Source organism: Mesoplodon bidens, assembly GCF_964165515.1.
Source record: "Mesoplodon bidens genome assembly, chromosome: 11".
In the NCBI taxonomy this organism is placed as follows: domain Eukaryota; kingdom Metazoa; phylum Chordata; class Mammalia; order Artiodactyla; family Ziphiidae; genus Mesoplodon; species Mesoplodon bidens.
This window is the reverse complement of record NC_138167.1, coordinates 9,149,454-9,168,287: the sequence shown is the minus strand read 5'-3', so window position 1 is coordinate 9,168,287 and position 18,834 is coordinate 9,149,454. Positions and strand designations below refer to the sequence as shown.

Genomic DNA, 18,834 nt, shown 5'->3' with positions numbered 1-18,834 from the left:
CACAGCCGTCCCCACGCACCTTCTTTCTTTTACTTCTGGGACACTGTTCTTGACCTTTTGTGAATGACTCTGAAGACCACGGGGCCCAGAGAGGCTACAGACTTCGTGAAAGCTCATCAGAGGATCAGAAACCAACATCCCTTGCAGCGGTTTTCAAACCTTATCGGGCATCAAATCACCCCAAGAGCTTGTTTAAACACAGGTTGCTGCGCCCCACCTCCAGAATTTCTGACTCCTTAAGTCTAGAGTTGAGGCCAAGAATTTGCCTTTCTAGCAAGTCCCCAGGTGATTGCTGCCAGCCCAGGGGCCACACTTTGTGACCCAGATACTGTGCTTGGCACTTTATCTCACTTAATACCTCCCAACAGGGTGAGGTTTTAGCATCCATTTTACAGACCAGTAAGCCAAGTCTTAGACAGTAAACCCAGGACTAACTCAAAAGCCATTGCTCCCTTCTCTATGCTATGATGTCAGTAAATGAAACTGTTAGTCATTTCCTCTTCCTTGGCCTCAGTGTCTTCTGCAAGGGGGCGGGACTTAGGTGACCGTTTAGTTGGTTTCCGCTCTCAGACTACCTTGGAGGTCTGGATATGAAGACACCCAGGAAGGTCCACTCCATCCCCAGGCTGGATCTATGAGTGGGCACGCCGAGAGGGGAGAGGACACGTGTTAGCGGGAGGTGCCTCTCTTGGGTTCTGAGCCCTCCTACACAGCTCTGAGAGGGTCTGATTTGCTCTGGATTCTGGATTTCTTTGTACTCAGGAACTCTGGCAGAGAGGTTTTAAAGCTAGTGTCTCCTCTTAGAGGTATTTTGAGGACTTCAAAGCCTAGTGGGGCTTGGGGAAGACCCAAAGGGTGGCGATGTCTGCAACCCTCTCCAGCCTCGGCTCAAACCACTGTTCTCAAACTGTTGAAGAACAGTTTTTCTCATCCTTTGCATTCAGCTCCTAACCCAACTTGGTATTTTCCTGAGGGGCTACAAATCTGGAGCATCCCATGGGGATGGTTTCTGGCCTCGGTCATTAGGGGGGAAAAGATATTCTCAGAAAAACAGCCCAGCGGACTGGTTAGCAGAAATCTTGAAGTCGTGGCCACGGCTGCTCTTCGTGTAGAGCTGGACTCTGGACTCCAGTTGCTCGCTGAGCTTGTCCAGAGCCCCGGTGCAGGACTCCAGGCTCTCGGCCAGTTTCTGGATCTTGGCCTTCAGCACGGCCTGGCTAATCCTGGTGGCACCCTCGGCCCGCCTGGGGATGAGGAAACCGCGGGAGCCAAAGAAGACGATGAAGTAGACCGAGTTGTACAGTGCGATGGAGGCGTTCCTCCCGCTCTGCAGCAGCTGGCGGTCCCCGCGGCCCTGCCCGCGAAGGAAGAAGTCGAGGCAGCTCAGGAGCTCGCGCATCTGGTCCTGGCAGGTGGCCGCGATCTCCTGCACCCGCCGCAGCTCCCGGGAGTTGCAGAAGATCAGGGAGAGGTCGGACGTGATGGTGACGGCCCCTCCGGCGGTGGCCACCCCCAGCCCCACGGCCGACGCCATCAGAGAGACCCCCAGGGTGACGGGGCTGAGCGAGAGTCCCACGATGGCTGCGACCGCGCCCGCCGCGCTCAGCGAGCTGCCCGCCACGTTGGCCGCCAGGGAACGCCGGCGGAGGCGCTCGAGGCGCCGGGCCACCTCGCGCAGGCGCAGCAGCTGCCCGTGCAGCATGCCGCGGCGGTCCAGCAACAGGCCTTGGAAGCGGCGCAGCGCATCCGCGCCCTGCAGCTCCCGGGCCTCCGGCCCCTCCATGCCCTGCGGGGACACGACACGCGATTAGCCCGGAGTCAAGCACAACAGCTGCTTCCACCCAAGGGGAAACAGGTCATTTTCCAGTGAGTCATGTGTCAAGTTCTCAAAGACCCGTTCTATAATCTGGGACAAGTCCTCCAATTCTCAGGACCTTAAATCCAAGTAAGTCAATAGGAATAATGCTCTTGTCCACTTTTTCTCCCAAGGATGGATTTTCTTATCTGTTAAATAAGGGAGTGGTGGTATTAGAAGTCTACTGCAATATTGAGGCCTCTTCTCTGAACGGTGACACCTTGCAAGCCGTGTGTTGTACCCCTTTACAAGGCCCTTTCCTTACATGAAGACTGGGATCCTAAGAGTTTTGCAATACTCTTATTGCAAAATGGTTGTTTTTTTCTTTCTCTCTCTCATGAGTGAAAAACACAAGCCACCAAAAACTCAAAACTCACACTGTCTATCAAGTGTAAGGAAACTAATCTTTCTAAGTTCGATGCTCGCCTGAAGCAACTCTTCTGCTTGTTTTTTTTCCCCCGGCTCTTATCTTAGAAGCAAGCCGAAGATGTGGTTTGCGCCACTTCTTCTAATTAGAGCTCATCGGGTCTTCAGAAATTTCATTCTTTGATGTGTGCTTCATTAAAAATACATTACATTAAATTAACACCACTATGTCCCTTTATTATGAAAGCTTCCTTTAAAAGTGAGGAACGATTTTAAAAGTGGCCCAAAAAATTTTAACAACTCACTGAGGGCTACCTGTACCAAGTTGAAATGAAGCCACTTGAAGATGACCGACAGAGAGAACTGTACATCCTGGGTAAAAGTACATCCCTCCTAGTTGCCAAAAATCCCTCCCTTCAAATGCACTGTATTCCTTATCATCAGGAACTTCTTGGAAGAGGCACAGAAGCCACAGAAATGGAAGATTTCACTACTGTGAGATATCAGGGCAGAAATCATTGTTCTCAACTGGAAGATAAGGAAATCGAAACACAGACACATTCTAGATGCAGCTGATTCTTCAGAGCCCAGTCTAGAATCTTGGTCTCCTGACTCCTAAGTCTTAACTTTACTTGCATGCCTCCATAATTCCACCCACCACTGACAAATTTACAGATAAAGACACCTCTGAGCAAAATGAGACAAAGTTACTCAAAATATATAATAGACCAAGGATATAACCCCAGTATTACAAGTCCAATGGCTATTTTTCAGACAGCATCCCTCTGGCCTCCCCACTTACCATTCACTTCGGGCTATCTCCGGGAAAGAAAAATCTGAGGCTGTTTCTGGGTGAGCATGCTTTATAGTTCCAGAGAGCCAATGACTGCACTGGGAAAGCCTTGTCTCATTCTGAGAATTTGCCATTTCCTGTCCTGGCCCCTGCTGCCTTCATCCAGAAGGATGTGACATGGTGGAAAATGACACACCAGCCTCGCAGCACATCCCGTAGTTAGGAAATGAACATTGTGTGTTCGCTTTCCCCCAAACGCAGGAAAAGAGCCACAGGCTCTTCCCCAACTTGAAACAAGTGTTGTCATTGTCCCAGGGGGCATACCCTGCCTTTCCTCTCCTGAGAATAGCTAATGACGTTATCTGGTAGGACATCTAACGCACCCCTGGCTGACCAATTATAGTGTTTCTTGAGAGGCTACCATTACAAAATCACTTTTTAAAAAGAAAAAGGAAGGAGGGGATTCTCTTATGTCTAACAGAGCCACTCACAACCCACTCCTGTGTTTTAAAAGAAGCACCGTGAATCTGTGCGCGTTTGAAACACGTGATTCACTCTGCGCGCAGCTCTCAGTATGCAAAACCACGCCCACAGGAAGTGCTGCGTGCAGTTTGGGGCATCTCCAGCTGTGAAGATATTGGAGGTCCCAGAAAGGGCACACCTCAAGCCAAATGCGTCAGAAGAATCAGTGGGGTCAGGCTGCACAAGGAGCTAATTATACACTTCCAACAGCAGCAGGGATTCGGCTTCCTGGGTTTTCATCTGAAGCAGCAATTCTAGCCCAAGCAACAGTTATATGAATGCATTCTACCCCACGTAATGAAGCACGGGCTGAAGGGCAATTTTCTGGATCATTCGGGAGAGGAAAACGTGTATAGCATCTGTGGATGCTTTCTGGGGCAATCACATAGGTGGTGGCAGTTCAGCCTGGAAGCTTCCTACCACGGGGTCCCAGATATATATCATCCTTCTTCTAACACTCTTACCTTCAAATAAGGAAGGCCAAAGTGGATTTAAACTTAAATAATTATTGTCTCAGCTCTCTGGTTCATCTGGAAAACCTTAACAGCCATATCTTTCTGGAACACGATTAAATCCGCCACCATTATAACTAGACATTGTATTGATCAACACCATGCCATTTGCCGCTCTCACAATCATGGTCCTTTTGAACTTGATTTTTCTGAATTTGATCCAAGTCCAAATATTCTGGTAACAGCTCCTCAAAGGATAAACATAACCCTTAGTCAGATGCCTTCAGTGTCTGTCTGCGCTTTTGAGGTAAGAAGTAGGAAAATGTCTTCCTCTGACCCCATAGACATAATCACTCCAAAGGGAATGTAAGGTAGGGTGAATGGGGTAGGCAGGAAGTGAGACAATGTAACCCTGATTCTCAGTTCCCATGTGCTCCTCTAACTGCCCTGGACATTTTCTTGTGTCTTTTGGGTTTCGATGAGCACAAATAAATCTTTATTTCATGGATGGTGAATGTTGCTGGGTCACAGAGAGGGTCATCATCTCCAGAGCATCAGTAACCATAGTACAGAGCCAGGAAGAAGAGGAGAAGGTACAGGAGAAATGGAGAGCACTGACCTCAGCCCACATCCTGGAATTTGTTTTTCTCTGTGTTATAAACCCATATTCTTCAGGTTTGTGGTTTTTGTTTTTGTTTTTGTTTTTGTTTTGCAGTACGCGGGCCTCTCACTGTTGTGGCCTCTCCCATTGCGGAGCACAGGCTCCGGACGCGCAGGCTCAGCGGCCATGGCGCACGGGCCCAGCCGCTCTGCGGCATGTGGGATCTTCCCGGACCGGGGCACGAACCCGTGTCCCCTGCATCGGCAGGCAGATTCTCAAGCACTGCGCCACCAGGGAAGCCCCAGGTTTGTGTTTTTATGAAGCAAAAAGAATTCAGTCCTTTGACAGTTTGGGCTTGTTGCGGTTTTACTGCTTATAAAAACCTGCTACTTCACTTCATTTCTAAGAATGGACACTTGAACTTAACACTTAGATTCAGTATTTATTTACTTTCATATATTTAAGCACAATAAGAAATTTGAGGAATAATTGAAGGTATTTTGATTAAAAATGTTATGTAGGCAGTTCCTCCCAAAATCTGTGGACCGCACCCTCAAACTTCTTTTCTAAATTGTTTTTTGGGCCCTTATAACACATCACCCCAGAGAGGTTCCATTGAAAATGGTGATTGACCTTCAGATTAGCCTTCAGATCTGTTAAACCTATGATGCAGCTAAACCATACAATTAACAGTACTAGCTTGAATTCTGAGTCCTGGAACTGTAAGGAAATACAGTGCAGGAAAGAAAAAAGGAAGAAAGCTTTCTAAGCATAGGAATCTCTAGACTTCAGCCCTGGAGAACCTAGGTCCTGGAGTGGGGTCTGAAAAAATATAGGTCATTCTGACCTGCCGCCAGGGCTGTGAAACCACCTCTGTAAAAGCTGTGACTTTTCTAACCACTGGTTACATGGCAGCAGAAACAGTATGTACAGCTAGTAGATAGCAGTTTGTAAGTTAGGTGTTTACATAGCTAAGTTATTAACAACCCATTAGTTTGGGGCCCCTAGTTAAAACCATCACATTTTAAAGATAAAGTGATAATTACATTCTGGGCCTCCCAGAGACCTAGAGAGGCCTGGGCCACCTCCACTTTTTAAGGGTCTCAGTGAATTTTTTTAAAAAAGAAGAAATTTTATTAACAACAAGGTCCTACTGTATAGGACAGAGAACTATATTCAGTATCCTATGATAAACCATAATGGAAAAGAATATTAAAGAAAAGAATGTATATATGTATAACTGAATCACTTTGCTGTAGAGCAGAAAATTTTTTTTTTTTTTTTTTTTTTTTTTTGCGGTAGGCGGGCCTCTCACTGTTGTGGCCTCTCCCCCTGCAGAGCACAGGCTCCGGATGCGCAGGCTCAGCAGCCATGGCTCACGGGCCCAGCCGCTCCGCGGCATGTGGGATCTTCCCAGACCGGGGCACGAACCCGTGTCCCCTGCATCGGCAGGCGGACTCTCAACCACTGCGCCACCAGGGAAGCCCGAGCAGAAAATTTTTAACTTAATTTTTATTGGAGTATAGTTGATTTCCAATGTTGTGTTAGTTTCTGCTGTACAGCAAAGTGAATCAGTTATACATATACATATATCCGCTCTTTTTTAGATTCTTTTCCCATATAGGTCATTACAGAGTATTGAGTAGAGTTCCCTGTGCTATATAGTAGGTCCTTATTAGTTATCTATTTTATATATAGGAGTGTGTACATGTCAATCCCAATCTCCCAATTTATTCCTCCCCCGCTTCCCCCTTGGTAACCATAAATTTGTTTTCTACACCTGTGACTCTATTTCTGTGGGGGTTTTTTTTCACATCTTTATTGGAGTATACTTGCTTTACAATGCTGTTAGTTTCTGCTGTACAACAAAGTGAATCAGCTATATGTATACATATATCCCCATATCCCTTCCCTCTTAAGCCTCTATTTCTGTTTTGTAAATAAGTTCATTTGTACCATTTTTTAAGATTTCACATATAAGCGAGATCATATGGTATTTGTGTTTCTCTGTCTGACTTACTTAGTATGACAATCCATCCTGGTCGCTATAGCAGAAATTAACACAACATTGTAAATCAACTATACTTCAATAAAAAATAAAAAAGAAGAAATTTTAAAACAAGATATAAACATTTTCAGTTTATTTCATTTAATTGCAATGTAATATATCTTACAATGTCAATATTTTGCTATTCACAAGATAATCACAGATTTATAAAAACAGTGCACTACATTGGCAGTGTGACACAAGTTTAAAGTGATGTGATGATGGCTTTTTCCTTTTAACCTTTCTCAGTATATCTCAGTGACTGTACATAGAACCCTTTTTGGAGACAATATCAAAAGTGTAAAATTGAGACAATTTGTGAATGTGAGATTTAGGCCAAAGATCTTTCAGACTTTCTTTTGTACTAGATCCTAATGTGTTCAGTCCCAAATAAACAAAAATAAGTTAAAATAATAACACACATCCACCTGAGGATCTTTGCCCATGTTTTTTGTAAATTTCATGAGCATGTAAGTGCTCTAGCACATAGTTAAACTCAGATTTTCTTGTTGAATTAAAGTATTTTGTTCCCTTGAAGAAGTGTCATTATTTTCATAATAATTTGATGAACCCGGTAGGAAATTTAGAGCTCTTATTCTTTTTTTAAAAATTTATTTATTTATTTATGGCTGTATTGGGTCTTCGCTGGAGTGGGGGTGGGTCTTCACTGGAGCGGGGGCTGCTTTTCGTTGCGGTGCACAGGCTTATTGCAGTGGCTTCTCTTGTTGCGGAGCATGGGCTCTGGGCACACCGGCTTCAGCAGTTATGGCACGCGGGCTCAGTAGTTGTGGCTCACGGGCTCTAGAGCGCAGGCTCAGTAGTTGTGGCGCACGGGCTTAGTTGCTCCGCGGCATGTGGGATCTTCACGGACCAGAGCTTGAACCCATGTCCCCTGCACTGGCAGGCAGATTCTTAACCACTGTGCCACCAGGGAAGTCCCTAGAGCCCGTATTCTGCAAGATATCTATGTTGCATGAGATCTCAACTATTATTGTCATAAACTCATGGAGCTGCACAGGAAAGAAAAGACCCAGTGAATATTGAACACCATCCATTTTCATTTCTCCAAATTGGCCTCTGATCTTCGTTAATCCTTAACCACTAGTGTTTAAACACTGGTCTGTGTTCTTTTTTTCATTTAACATTCCTGCAGATACACACTTCTCCATGATGACATAGTCCTCTCCCCTGTCATTTTTAATAGCTATGTTATAATCCCATTGTTTGCTTAGTCATTTCCCTGTTAGACACTTGGATTGCTTCCAGTTTTTTTCACTATTTTAACTAGAGTTGCCGGGAACATCTGCATAAATTTTCCCTGTTTGGATTATTTCTTTGGGGAGTATTCACAAACAGGAAAATGCCAAGTGAAGGAGAATGAACATTTTCATGGTTTTTGTTGTATGTTGTCATACTGCTTTCCAGAAGAACCAATTTATAATGTTTTTAGCTTTGTACGAATCCCAGCTGCTATGACACTACTCACAGTTTTCTTATACTCATGGTTAATTTTTTTGGTTTATTTCAGCTCCACAAAAATGTATTGAGTACCTACATGTGCCAGACATCATGCTAGATTCTGAGGATAAAGAGCTGAATAAGATATCATGGCTGCCATCCAGCATGGAGGCAATCCATTGGAAAGAAGGATACAGGACAAATAATTTCAATACCATGTGGAAAGTGCCAGGGGTGTATGCACCAAGGAAGCACAGGGAAAGTGCATGCCTACAAAGCACTGGGTACAACCTTCTAGCAGCACTGATACTGAGCTGAACCTTGAGAGTTGAACAGAAGTGATTATTTGGACAAAAATTGGGAGGAAGCAGAGGGCAAGCTAAGAGAACAGAATGGACAAAGGCATGGTGCAGTGTTCGGGATGCTTTAGGCAGTTTCCTATTGCTCAGCATAACGTGGGAAGCTGGGGGTGTGCAGGGATGAGGCTGAAGGGATAGGTAGCAGGCAAGTCATGATGGCTCTCAAATGCCATATCGGGGAGAGGAAACTATCGAAGGCTTTTAATCTGTGGCTGAGGTTAGATTTGACATTCCTGACAGATGTGTGAGGGGTGGATTTCAGAAGCACACAGCTAAAAGCCAGGAGATAGTTAGAAGGCTGTTGAAGTAGATGAACAAGATCAGCATGGGTTTGGACAGTGTTGGTAGAAGAATGGAATGGATAATGTAAAATATATATTTTGGAAGCAAAATTTGGCAAATCATTCTTAAAGCTTCTGCTCAGACATGATACCCATCATATCCACTTACATTCTATTGGTCAGTCAAGTCACATGGCCAAGACAAGGTCAATGGGTTAGAGAAGTATACCTCTCCCGTAGGAGGAGGCAAGAGGAAGAAATGCAAACCATCAGACCATCTACCAGAGTGCTTTCCTTGTAAAGGAGATATGCCGAGATGAGCTGTGACACCACCAACCATTTCATGTTGTCTTTTCCTTCATCTGTTATTTCTTTGGAATTGCAGTCTCCACGTGGGTATGGAAAGAATCTCTCCCTGGGCAGTATAAACAAACTATTGCTGTGAGTCTGAGGGAACATGCTTGAGATTGGGAAAGGACCAAGGAGCTCTGTAGTACCAGAGCTGGGAGAACAGCAGCTGTTCTGTAGTTGGAATGACCTATTCGGGTGTCACTGACCAACCACTGTTCTTTCTTGTCCTTGCATCAGAATCAAAGTTTGAGGAGTGACCACTGGATTGGCTGAGCTTAGGTCAAAGGCCCATCCCCTGGCTGTACTGGGTGGTTAGAGAAAGGGTAAATCACCTTCAGCTTCCAAATGGAAAATAGTAACAGAACTTTACCCTCCCACCAACACTACATATAGTCAGACAGAAAAAAATTCACACTAGGAAATTATGGTTGGGGTGGTATATTAGGGAAAGGGAAACTGATGCTTGGAGGAAAAAAAGAAAAAGAAAACATCTTTGTTTTTTATCTAATTTGACCCACCTGGAGTTTATTATAGTACATGGTGGAAGTTAAGCTATTCTTGCCCAGAATGATCACTTTTATAAAATAGTAATATGCTTTTCTATAGATGTGTTATTGCTGTCTTTGTCTTTTATTGATTTGTTACTGTTGTTTATATCTACTTCTAGAAACTCTATTCTATTTTACTGATCAGTTTACCTGTTTTTAATTCAATATAATATAATTTTGAAAATCACTGCTTGATAATAGGATTTTTATTTTTAAAGAGAGAATCTATCATAATCGCCTCTTCCTGGAAAATCTTGCTTGTTCTGCACAAATCTGACACTGGGAGCTCTTTAATTGCCCCAGCCTCCCTAATGTGATAAACTGAAGCCAGTTTAAGTTTGTTCCACTTTCTCTTCCACAGGTGTGCACACCTGCACAGAATACCTGGGATCATGTGGGTGAAACATACATTACATTATTAATACAGACACGTTGGCCCCATGGGCCCTATTATAGTAACATCTTTACCACATGCCTTTTCCTCTGGTGCCAGAAAGACTGCAGCTGAGTCCACATCCCTTCGATAGCCGTAAAGATTCTCTTATCTCCCAGGACACCGGGAAACAATTACCTTTGAAATCTCTTCCTTTCCCAGGTTTACTCATTTTCTCCCGGGTTAGACATATGCAACAATCATTGCAACCTGGATTATAACACCTGCTTGTTCTGTATGTAGAGAAGCATAATAAATCTTAAGTGCTCCCTCAAATCTCAGATATTTGAATAGTTTCATTTTTAGCACGTCTCTTATAGACGAGAATGTTAGATATTGGTTTTCTTTTTTAACTTTGTTTAAAGCCTATTTTTAATAAGAAGAATTCAGTCATTCCACATTAAACATTATAGTGAAGCAAGGGTGTATATTCCAACACCCTGAAAGGTGATTGTTCATGTTCTAGTTTTTGCTTTTTAAAAAATAAATGGTTGGTAGCAGCATGGCGGCCACGGAGGATGAACGGCCGGCGGGGAGTGGAGAGGGAGAGCGGCTGGATTTCCTACGGGACCGGCACGTGCGGTTCTTCCAGCGCTGCCTCCAGGTCTTGCCGGAGCGCTACTCTTCACTCGAGACCAGCAGGCTGACTATTGCATTTTTTGCACTCTCCGGGCTGGATATGTTGGACTCCTTAGATGTGGTGAACAAGGATGATATAATCGAGTGGATTTACTCCCTGCAGGTCCTTCCCACAGAAGACAGTGAGATCAAATCTAAATCGCTGTGGTTTCCGAGGCTCTTCATACCTGGGTATTCCATTCAATCCATCAAAGAATCCTGGAACAGCTCATCCTTATGATAGTGGCCACATAGCAATGACGTACACTGGCCTTTCATGCTTAGTTATTCTTGGAGATGACCTAAGCCGAGTAAATAAAGAAGCTTGCTTAGCAGGCTTGAGAGCCCTTCAACTAGAAGATGGAAGTTTTTGTGCAGTACCTGAAGGCAGTGAAAATGACATGCGATTTGTATACTGTGCTTCCTGTATTTGCTATATGCTCAACAACTGGTCTGGCATGGATATGAAAAAAGCCATCAACTATATTAGAAGAAGTATGTCCTATGACAATGGGTTGGCACAGGGAGCTGGACTTGAATCTCATGTTCCAGAGGCCAGAAGTCTGAACTGCATCTTACAGGGCTTCAAATCAAGATGTCAGCAGAGCAGGTTTTTTTGGAGGCTCCAGGGCATAATCTGTTCCTTTGTCTCTCAGCTTCTGGAGGATCAACTTTTTGTGGCATTGCATCACTGTGCCTGATGGGTAAACTAGAAGAAGTTTTTTCAGAAAAAGAATTGAACAGGATAAAGAGGTGGTGTATAATGAGACAACAAAATGGTTATCATGGAAGACCTAATAAGCCTGTTGACACCTGTTATTCTTTTTGGGTGGGAGCAACTCTAAAGCTTCTGAAAATTTTCCAGTATACTAACTTCGAGAAAAATAGAAATTATATCTTATCAACTCAAGACCGCCTCGTAGGGGGATTTGCCAAGTGGCCAGATAGTCATCCAGATGCTTTGCATGCATACTTTGGAATTTGTGGCCTGTCACTAATGGAGGAAAGTGGCATTTGTAAAGTTCATCCTGCCCTGAACGTAAGCACACGGACTTCTGAGCGCCTTCGAGATCTCCATCAGAGCTGGAAAACCAAGGACTCTAAACAGTGCTCAGAGAATGTACACATCTCTACATGACTAACTTTATTGTTTTTGTTTTTTTTTTTGCGGTACGCGGGCCTCTCACCGCTGTGGCCTCTCCCGCCGCAGAGCACAGGCTCCGGACACGCAGGCTCAGCGGCCATGGCTCACGGGCCCAGCCGCTCCGCGGCATGTGGGATCTTCCTGGACTGGGGCACGAACCCGTGTCCCCTGCATCGGCAGGCGGACTCTCAACCACTGCGCCACCAGGGAAGCCCTACATGACTAACTTTAGATTGGGAGGGTGGGGGGATTTGTAGCCTAACTGTAGTTCAAGGTTAAAAGCCATGTATAACCAAGTGTGCTCTTTTTTTTAAGAGGTAGAGTCTTACAATCGAATCTTGTGCTGATGTCACTTTGGTATATGGTCTTGAGCCAGTAACCTTCGTACTAGGTTTCAAGGAAATCTTTGTTTCAAGTTTGAACCACAGTGGACTCTGTTGTGGTTCTTAAATGTTTATATACTGTATTTCTAAGTTCTCTGAGGCAAACTAACTCTATGTATGAAGGTTATCTTTTTAAAAAGCTCTTCAGTACAAAATTGTATCATAGATACAAATCTTCAAAAGAAGTTTACAGTTCACATAGCATTGATAATCTTCAGGTGAACACTTAGTGATCATTTAAAAAGCTTGACTGCTGATGGTAGAACATTGCTTTAATGAATTAAGTATCTGGGATTATTCTTTGAAAACATATGATCCCATAATTTTTAAAAAGAAGACTTATTTTGACTTAAGTAAAATGTGCCAATTAAACTTTTGTGGCCTATACAAATGAAATTAACTTCATAGCAAGAATGAATAGGCTTAACTAATACAATAATTTTCTAAAGGGAGATTGTTTTAAGAAGACTATTGTGTAACTGAGGGACAAGTAATATAACTGTATGTGATTGTGAATGGGGAAGTTTTGTGCTGTGCGGGTCATTTATTTTAGATGTTGCTGGGGTAAATAACAGTTATGTTTGATTTTAATCTCAAATCATTAGTTGCTTTTTTTCCCTTTCTGCAGAGAAAATAGTCTTATCTAGAAGGAAAGCCATTTAATGGTTTTGTTTCTTTTTCTGAGATATGTGATACTGTAAATTATACTTGTACTTCTATAACTGAGTTATTTTTAGCCATTTGGATTCTTATTTTTAGTTTGTTGCCCCAGTGTGTTAGCTGCTCTAATTTCAAACTGATGATTTTCTCATTGTTTCAATTGAAATAAGTAAACATTTAAGTAAAAAAAAATAATAATAAATAAATAAATAAATGGTTATTATAGTGGGTTTTCGACTCTATTTGCTTTTGAGTTAGATGAGAAAATAACTTTTTGTAATCTACTTTTCCCCTAAAAATTTAGCACTTTAAAAATTATTTCTGTCTTTACTTTCTATGCTAAAAAAAAAGTTTAAACCACCTTTGAAAACGAGGGAAAGCAGATTCCTGTAAGGTAGACCTCTATGTATACAGTGAAAACACGGGGCTTGAATCCTGAGTCTGTGGTTCCTGTGTGACTTTAGGCAAATCACTTAACCTCCCTGAGCCTCAATTGCCTTTACAGAGTTTTTGTGTTTAAATTAGAAATTGAATGTGGAATCCTTTTGAGATCTAGAAATTTGGGTGCAAATATAAGTTATTGGTACCTTTCCCCAAACCAGTGACTATTTGTGATTTCTGATGACCTTGTAGCCTTTTATCTATTTACTTTTAATTTTTATTTATTTATTTATTTGTTTGTTTGTTTATTTAGGCTGCATTGGGTCTTCGTTGCTGCGCGCGGGCTTTCTCTAGCTGTGGTGAGCAGGGGCTACTCTTCGTTGCGGTGCGCAGGCTTCTCATTGCGGTGGCTTCTCTTGTTGCAGAACACGGGCTCTAGAAGCACGGTCTTCAGTAGTTGTGGCACGTGGGCTCAGTAGTTGTAGCTCGAGGGCTCTAGAGCGCAAGCTCAGTAGTTGTGGCTCACAGGCTTAGTTGCTCTGTGGCATGTGGGATCTTCCTGGATCAGGGCTTGAACCCATGTCCCCTGCATTAGCAGGCAGATTCTTAACCACTGTGCCACCAGGGAAGTCCTAGCCTTTTAAATAGTTCAACATTTGTACTTTATTATTCTGATAAGACATTATTTGATTTATCAGCTGATTTTATTTTTTTATCAGTATGTTACCATTGCATTTCTGTGGCTCCCTCAGAAATATCTTTATTTTTCAGCTATGGGGCAATTCAAAAGTGATTTTTAGCTTATCAATTTATAATGTTCTCACCCTTTTTGCAACTGCCGTAAGTAGCTTGGGAACATATGCCCTACCCTTGATTTAACAATATCTCTTTATCTCCATCCAGAGAATTCCAGGATCTGTGTCTGTATTGTGTTACATGGTCCTGCTCCACTGACTGTAGCCAGATAGACCAGAAGTGGACATCAGAACCAAACTTGGCCAGTCAGAGTCTTTCTCGTGGGATTTTGGAATTTGGACCTAGAGAGACTTAAGTTAGTCTTCTCAGTGGCTGGAACTGAAATATCAAGATCTGTGGGGAAGCTACATTTTGCCCATTATGTGCCCCCAGAGCAGAGATAGTTTGTTTGCTGAGAAAAATAAGGAGACAGGACCTGAAAGGCAAACAGAAGGAAGTCTTAATCTTTATTTCTTTTATTGAACTTTTATTTCGCTGTTCCATGAGCCATCCTATAGCCTTATTTATTTATTTATTTATTTATTTATTTATTTATTTAGCAGTACGCAGGCCTCTCACTGTCGTGGCCTCTCCCGTTGCGGTGCACAGGCTCCGGACGCGCAGGCTCAGCGACCATGGCTCACGGGCCCAGCCGCTCCGCGGCACGTGGGATCTTCCCGGACCGGGGCACGAACTCACGTCCCCTGCATCGACAGGTGGACTCTCAACCACTGTGCCACCAGGGAAGCCCTATAGTCTTAGTTTTTTAACTCCACCTTTATTATTTGAATAATCTTGATTGCTTTCTGATCTTTGCAACAGAGAACTATAACCAACACCAGAGCGGATAAGATTGACTCTTTTACTTTAACATTAAAAAATAATAATAACAGATTTTGGGGGGTGTTCATGCAGTGCCCTTAAGTGAATTAACTGTTTAACAACCATTTAGGGGTTTCTCCTACCTTTGTCTTCATATGAGGCATAACAGTGCTTTCTTTTCATGGAAAATGTAGTGTATTTTCCTAACCACAATAGAAATACTTCTTGTAATAAATTCATAGAGTATAAAAATGTCGAAAAGTTAGAAAGTTTTCCCCTCCATCTGTTTCCATCCTCCAGAAGTAATATGAAGGTTTATAGTTTGCTCTGTGTTCTTCATAATGTCTACAATTATACAAATATGTGGCTGTGATTTTCTTTTACAAAATAGCATAGTGTTTATGGATTGCTGTGCAAATTTTTTTCCACTGAGAAAATATGACCTAAACATTGTGCTCGTCATTCTCTATCTGCACAGATTAGGTTTTGCCCTTTCCCTCTGCCTGCTCTGTGCCCCAGCAGCCTGTCTCCTGTGTACTGCCTCAGTCAGCTTCCACTGCCAGACGCTTCTGACTGGGTCCAGCCCGTGGGACATACCAGCAACAGATCAGAGCCTAAGAGGAAAGAAGTCAGAGTATTCCTTCCCTGCTTTCCCTTGTTTCAGCTCTGTCTTTTGCAATACAGTTGGCCCTCCATACCCGCAGGTTCCACATATATCCCTGTGAATACAGAGGACCGACTGAAAGGGACTAGAGCATCCACAGATTTTGGTATCTGTAGGGGGTCCTGAAACCAATCTCCCATGGATACTGAGGGATGACTGTAGCTGAATCCCTCGTTGGCTATAGTTCCACTGGGTGGCCCTGCCCCTATGCTCCAAATTTCACTGTACTCCTATTATTTTTTAATTTTATGTTTTTATTGAAGTAGAGTTGATTTACAACGTTGTGGCAATCTCTGCTGTACAGAAAAGTGACTCAGTTGTACACATAGAGACATTCTTCTTTTTTAAATTTATTTATTTTATTTATTTATGTTTGGCTGCGTTGGGTCTTCAATGCTGTGCATGGGCTTTACTCTAGTTGCGGCGAGCAGGGGCTCCTCTTCGTTGCAGTGTGCGGGCTTCTCACTGTGGTGGCTTCTCTTGTTGCGGAGCATGGGCTCTAGGCACACGGGCTCAGTAGTTGTGGTGCGAGGGCTCAGTAGCTGTGGCACATGGGCTTAGTTGCTCCTCCACGGCATGTGGGATCTTCCTGGACCAGGGCTCGAACCCATGTCCCCTGCATTAGCAGGCGGATTCTTAACTACTGCACCAACAGGGAAGCCCTAGACATTCTTTTTTTAATATTCTTTTCCATTATGGTTTATCACAGGATACTGAATATAGTTCCCTGTGCTATACAGTAGGACCTTGTTGTTTATCCATCCTCTATATAATAGTTTGCCTCTGCTAATCCCAAACTCCCAATCCTTCCCTCCCCCACACTCCCTCCCCCTTGGCAACCACAAGTTTGTTCTCTATGTCTATGAATCTGTTTCTGGTGTTTATGTCCTCTCTTATGTACCTTAAGGCCTCTCTTAAGCCCTAGAATGGTAATAGCTTTCCACTACTGCTAGTCTGTAGGTACGTCCTCATCCTTTCTTTGTTTGCTTAACACTGCTCAACATTTGTAAGTAAACCGTTACTTAAAATTTCTTCTTTTGACCCATCTGGGAGTGAGTTCTGTTTCCTCCTGGGACCCTCTCTTATACAAACATTTTTCTAAGGTGATACACGTAGCTGTCGCTCATCCTATGGACAGGTCATGATTTATTTAACCATTCTTTTATTGATGGACATTTATCATATTTTCAATTGCATTGTTTATTACAAACAATGGTTCAGCCACCATCCCTGTGTGTGGGTATGTGTATGTGTGTGCAAACTCTTGGTGACTATTTTTGTAGGAGAGATTCCTAAAACTGGAATTGCTGAAACAAAAACATACTAATTTTAAATTTGATAAATATTTTCTCTCCCTCCTGGGCAGAGAGTCAACAGTTTCCTCTCCCTGAAACATACTTACATTTAATGAGCAACAAACAAGCTATAGCTATGATGAATGAAAAAGTAAGGCTCTGGTAAAACATGCATGTTTAGACCATTAATCCAAAAGAAATCATGGATATTTTAAAACCTAAAAATAAAGTAAGTCTTTGTAAAAGAGTTTCTGAATCCTACAGCTATTCAGACAATGTAATCCTTCAATCAGCTTTATTTCAAGGAAAGAGAACAATTTCTGACTGTTTGAACTAATCTGACCAGAAAAAGTTCCTGTAGTCCCTAAGTGCATTAGATTAAGCCCATGATTAAGAATAAAATCCAAAGAACATTCTGATGGTAAGTTTCAGCATACATTCACATAATATGCAGCTTCCATTTGGGGCCCAGATACCAAGATGTTTGCTGCTACATTCTAGGTTTAAGTTTACAAGATTTAATATCTCAAAAGCAGAGATAGATTCAAGAATCCAAGACAGGGGCTTCCCTGGTGGCTCAGTGGTTAAGAATCAGCCCATCATTGCAGGGGACACGGGACGTCCGGGAAGATCCCACATGCCGCGGAGCAACTAAGCCCGTGAGCCACAGCTACTGAGCCTGCGCTCTAGAGCCCGCGAGCCACAACTACTGAGCCCACGTGCCACAACTACTGAAGCCCGTGTGCCTAGAGCTCGTGCTCCACAACAAGAGAGGCCACCGCAATGAGAAGCCCGTGCACGGAAACGAAGAGTAGCCCCCACTCGCCACACCTAGAGAAACCCGCGCGCAGCAACAAAGACCCAACCCAAGCAAAAATAAATTAATTAAATTTAATTAAGCAATTAAGAAAAAAATTTCTTTTTTAAGAAAAAAAAAGAAACCAAGACAGAGACGTTCATTGAGCATTGTATGTAATAAATTAAAAATAATCTAAATTTCCACCAGTCTGGAAATGGTTAAATTTCAGTACATCCATACTATGGAATTTTATACTGCAGTTTTAAAATGTACTCCCTTGATTATGAGCAAATTTGAGCACCTTTCATATACTTAGGGTGGGTTTTTGTTTTTCATTGAAAGTGAATATTTTAAAGTTTATTGACTATAAAATGCAATTTTGAAGATGATTGTAGGCAATTTTGTGGGGGGAAAAAAACAAGAAAACAAACAAATCAGTAAAAGCATATTAGAAAAATTACATCAGTTAGAAAAATACCAGTGACCCAATATTAGAAGATATGGCTAAGAAACTGATTAAAGCATGCGAATGCATATCAAGACTACTGAATTGGGCTTCCCTGGTGGCGCAGTAGTTGCGAGTCCGCCTGCTGATGCAGGGGACACAGGTTCGTGCCCCGGTCCAGGAAGATCCCACATGCCACGGAGCGGCTGGGCCCGTGAGCCATGGCCGCTGAGCCTGCGCGTCCGGAGCCTGTGCTCCACAACGGGAGAGGCCACAACAATGAGAGGCCCCCGTACCGCAAAAAAAAAAAAAAAAAAAAACCTACTGAATTATTCTGCTTATTGTATTTTTAAATATTCAGATAATTAATATGAAGATTTTTAAAATATTTGTATACATACATTATTTTTTAGAAAGAAATAAATTTTTTTTAAAAAGCTATTTGTCAATAAGTAAATATTCCAAAAATTATACAACTTTAATTACTTTAGTGACCTCTTTCACTCTCAAGAGTGCTAGTTTGGATGATGAATTATATGGTCACACACAATATTGGTGTGAACTCCAGTAAGTGATTCCATAATCAAAGAAAAGTCCTTTGGTCCTCATTTCACAGATTGGTGAAAAATTGTACAATTCTATTTCTAAACAAGTATACAACATTTAATACATCTATGCATCCTTCTTTTTGCTTGTAATTATCTGTTTCATTGATTAACGGGCTCAGCTGGGGTTAGTTTTAGTTACGTAGAACAAAACCAGTTAGGAGAAACTAGATAGAAGTTTATTTCAATCACAATATAAAACGTAATACATGGTAAA

The 18,834-nt window shown here is 42.6% G+C and overlaps 2 protein-coding genes across 2 annotated transcripts; one reads left to right on the top strand and one right to left on the bottom strand.

The window, feature by feature from the left end:
* Nucleotides 1-914: 914 nt before the first annotated feature.
* On the bottom strand, nucleotides 915-3,148 carry APOLD1 (apolipoprotein L domain containing 1; the record flags this gene model as incomplete). The annotated part of the gene is given in 3 exon segments (XM_081248830.1): nucleotides 915-1,786; nucleotides 3,024-3,026; nucleotides 3,029-3,148. Coding segments are annotated over 3 exon segments (867 nt in total). The 3' UTR covers nucleotides 915-1,042.
* Nucleotides 3,149-10,568: 7,420 nt separating this feature from the next.
* LOC308625180 (geranylgeranyl transferase type-1 subunit beta-like) lies at nucleotides 10,569-11,822 on the top strand (the record flags this gene model as incomplete). The annotated part of the gene is given in 3 exon segments (XM_081249117.1): nucleotides 10,569-10,832; nucleotides 10,834-11,245; nucleotides 11,341-11,822. Coding segments are annotated over 3 exon segments (1,158 nt in total).
* Between the last annotated feature and the right edge of the window lie 7,012 nt (nucleotides 11,823-18,834).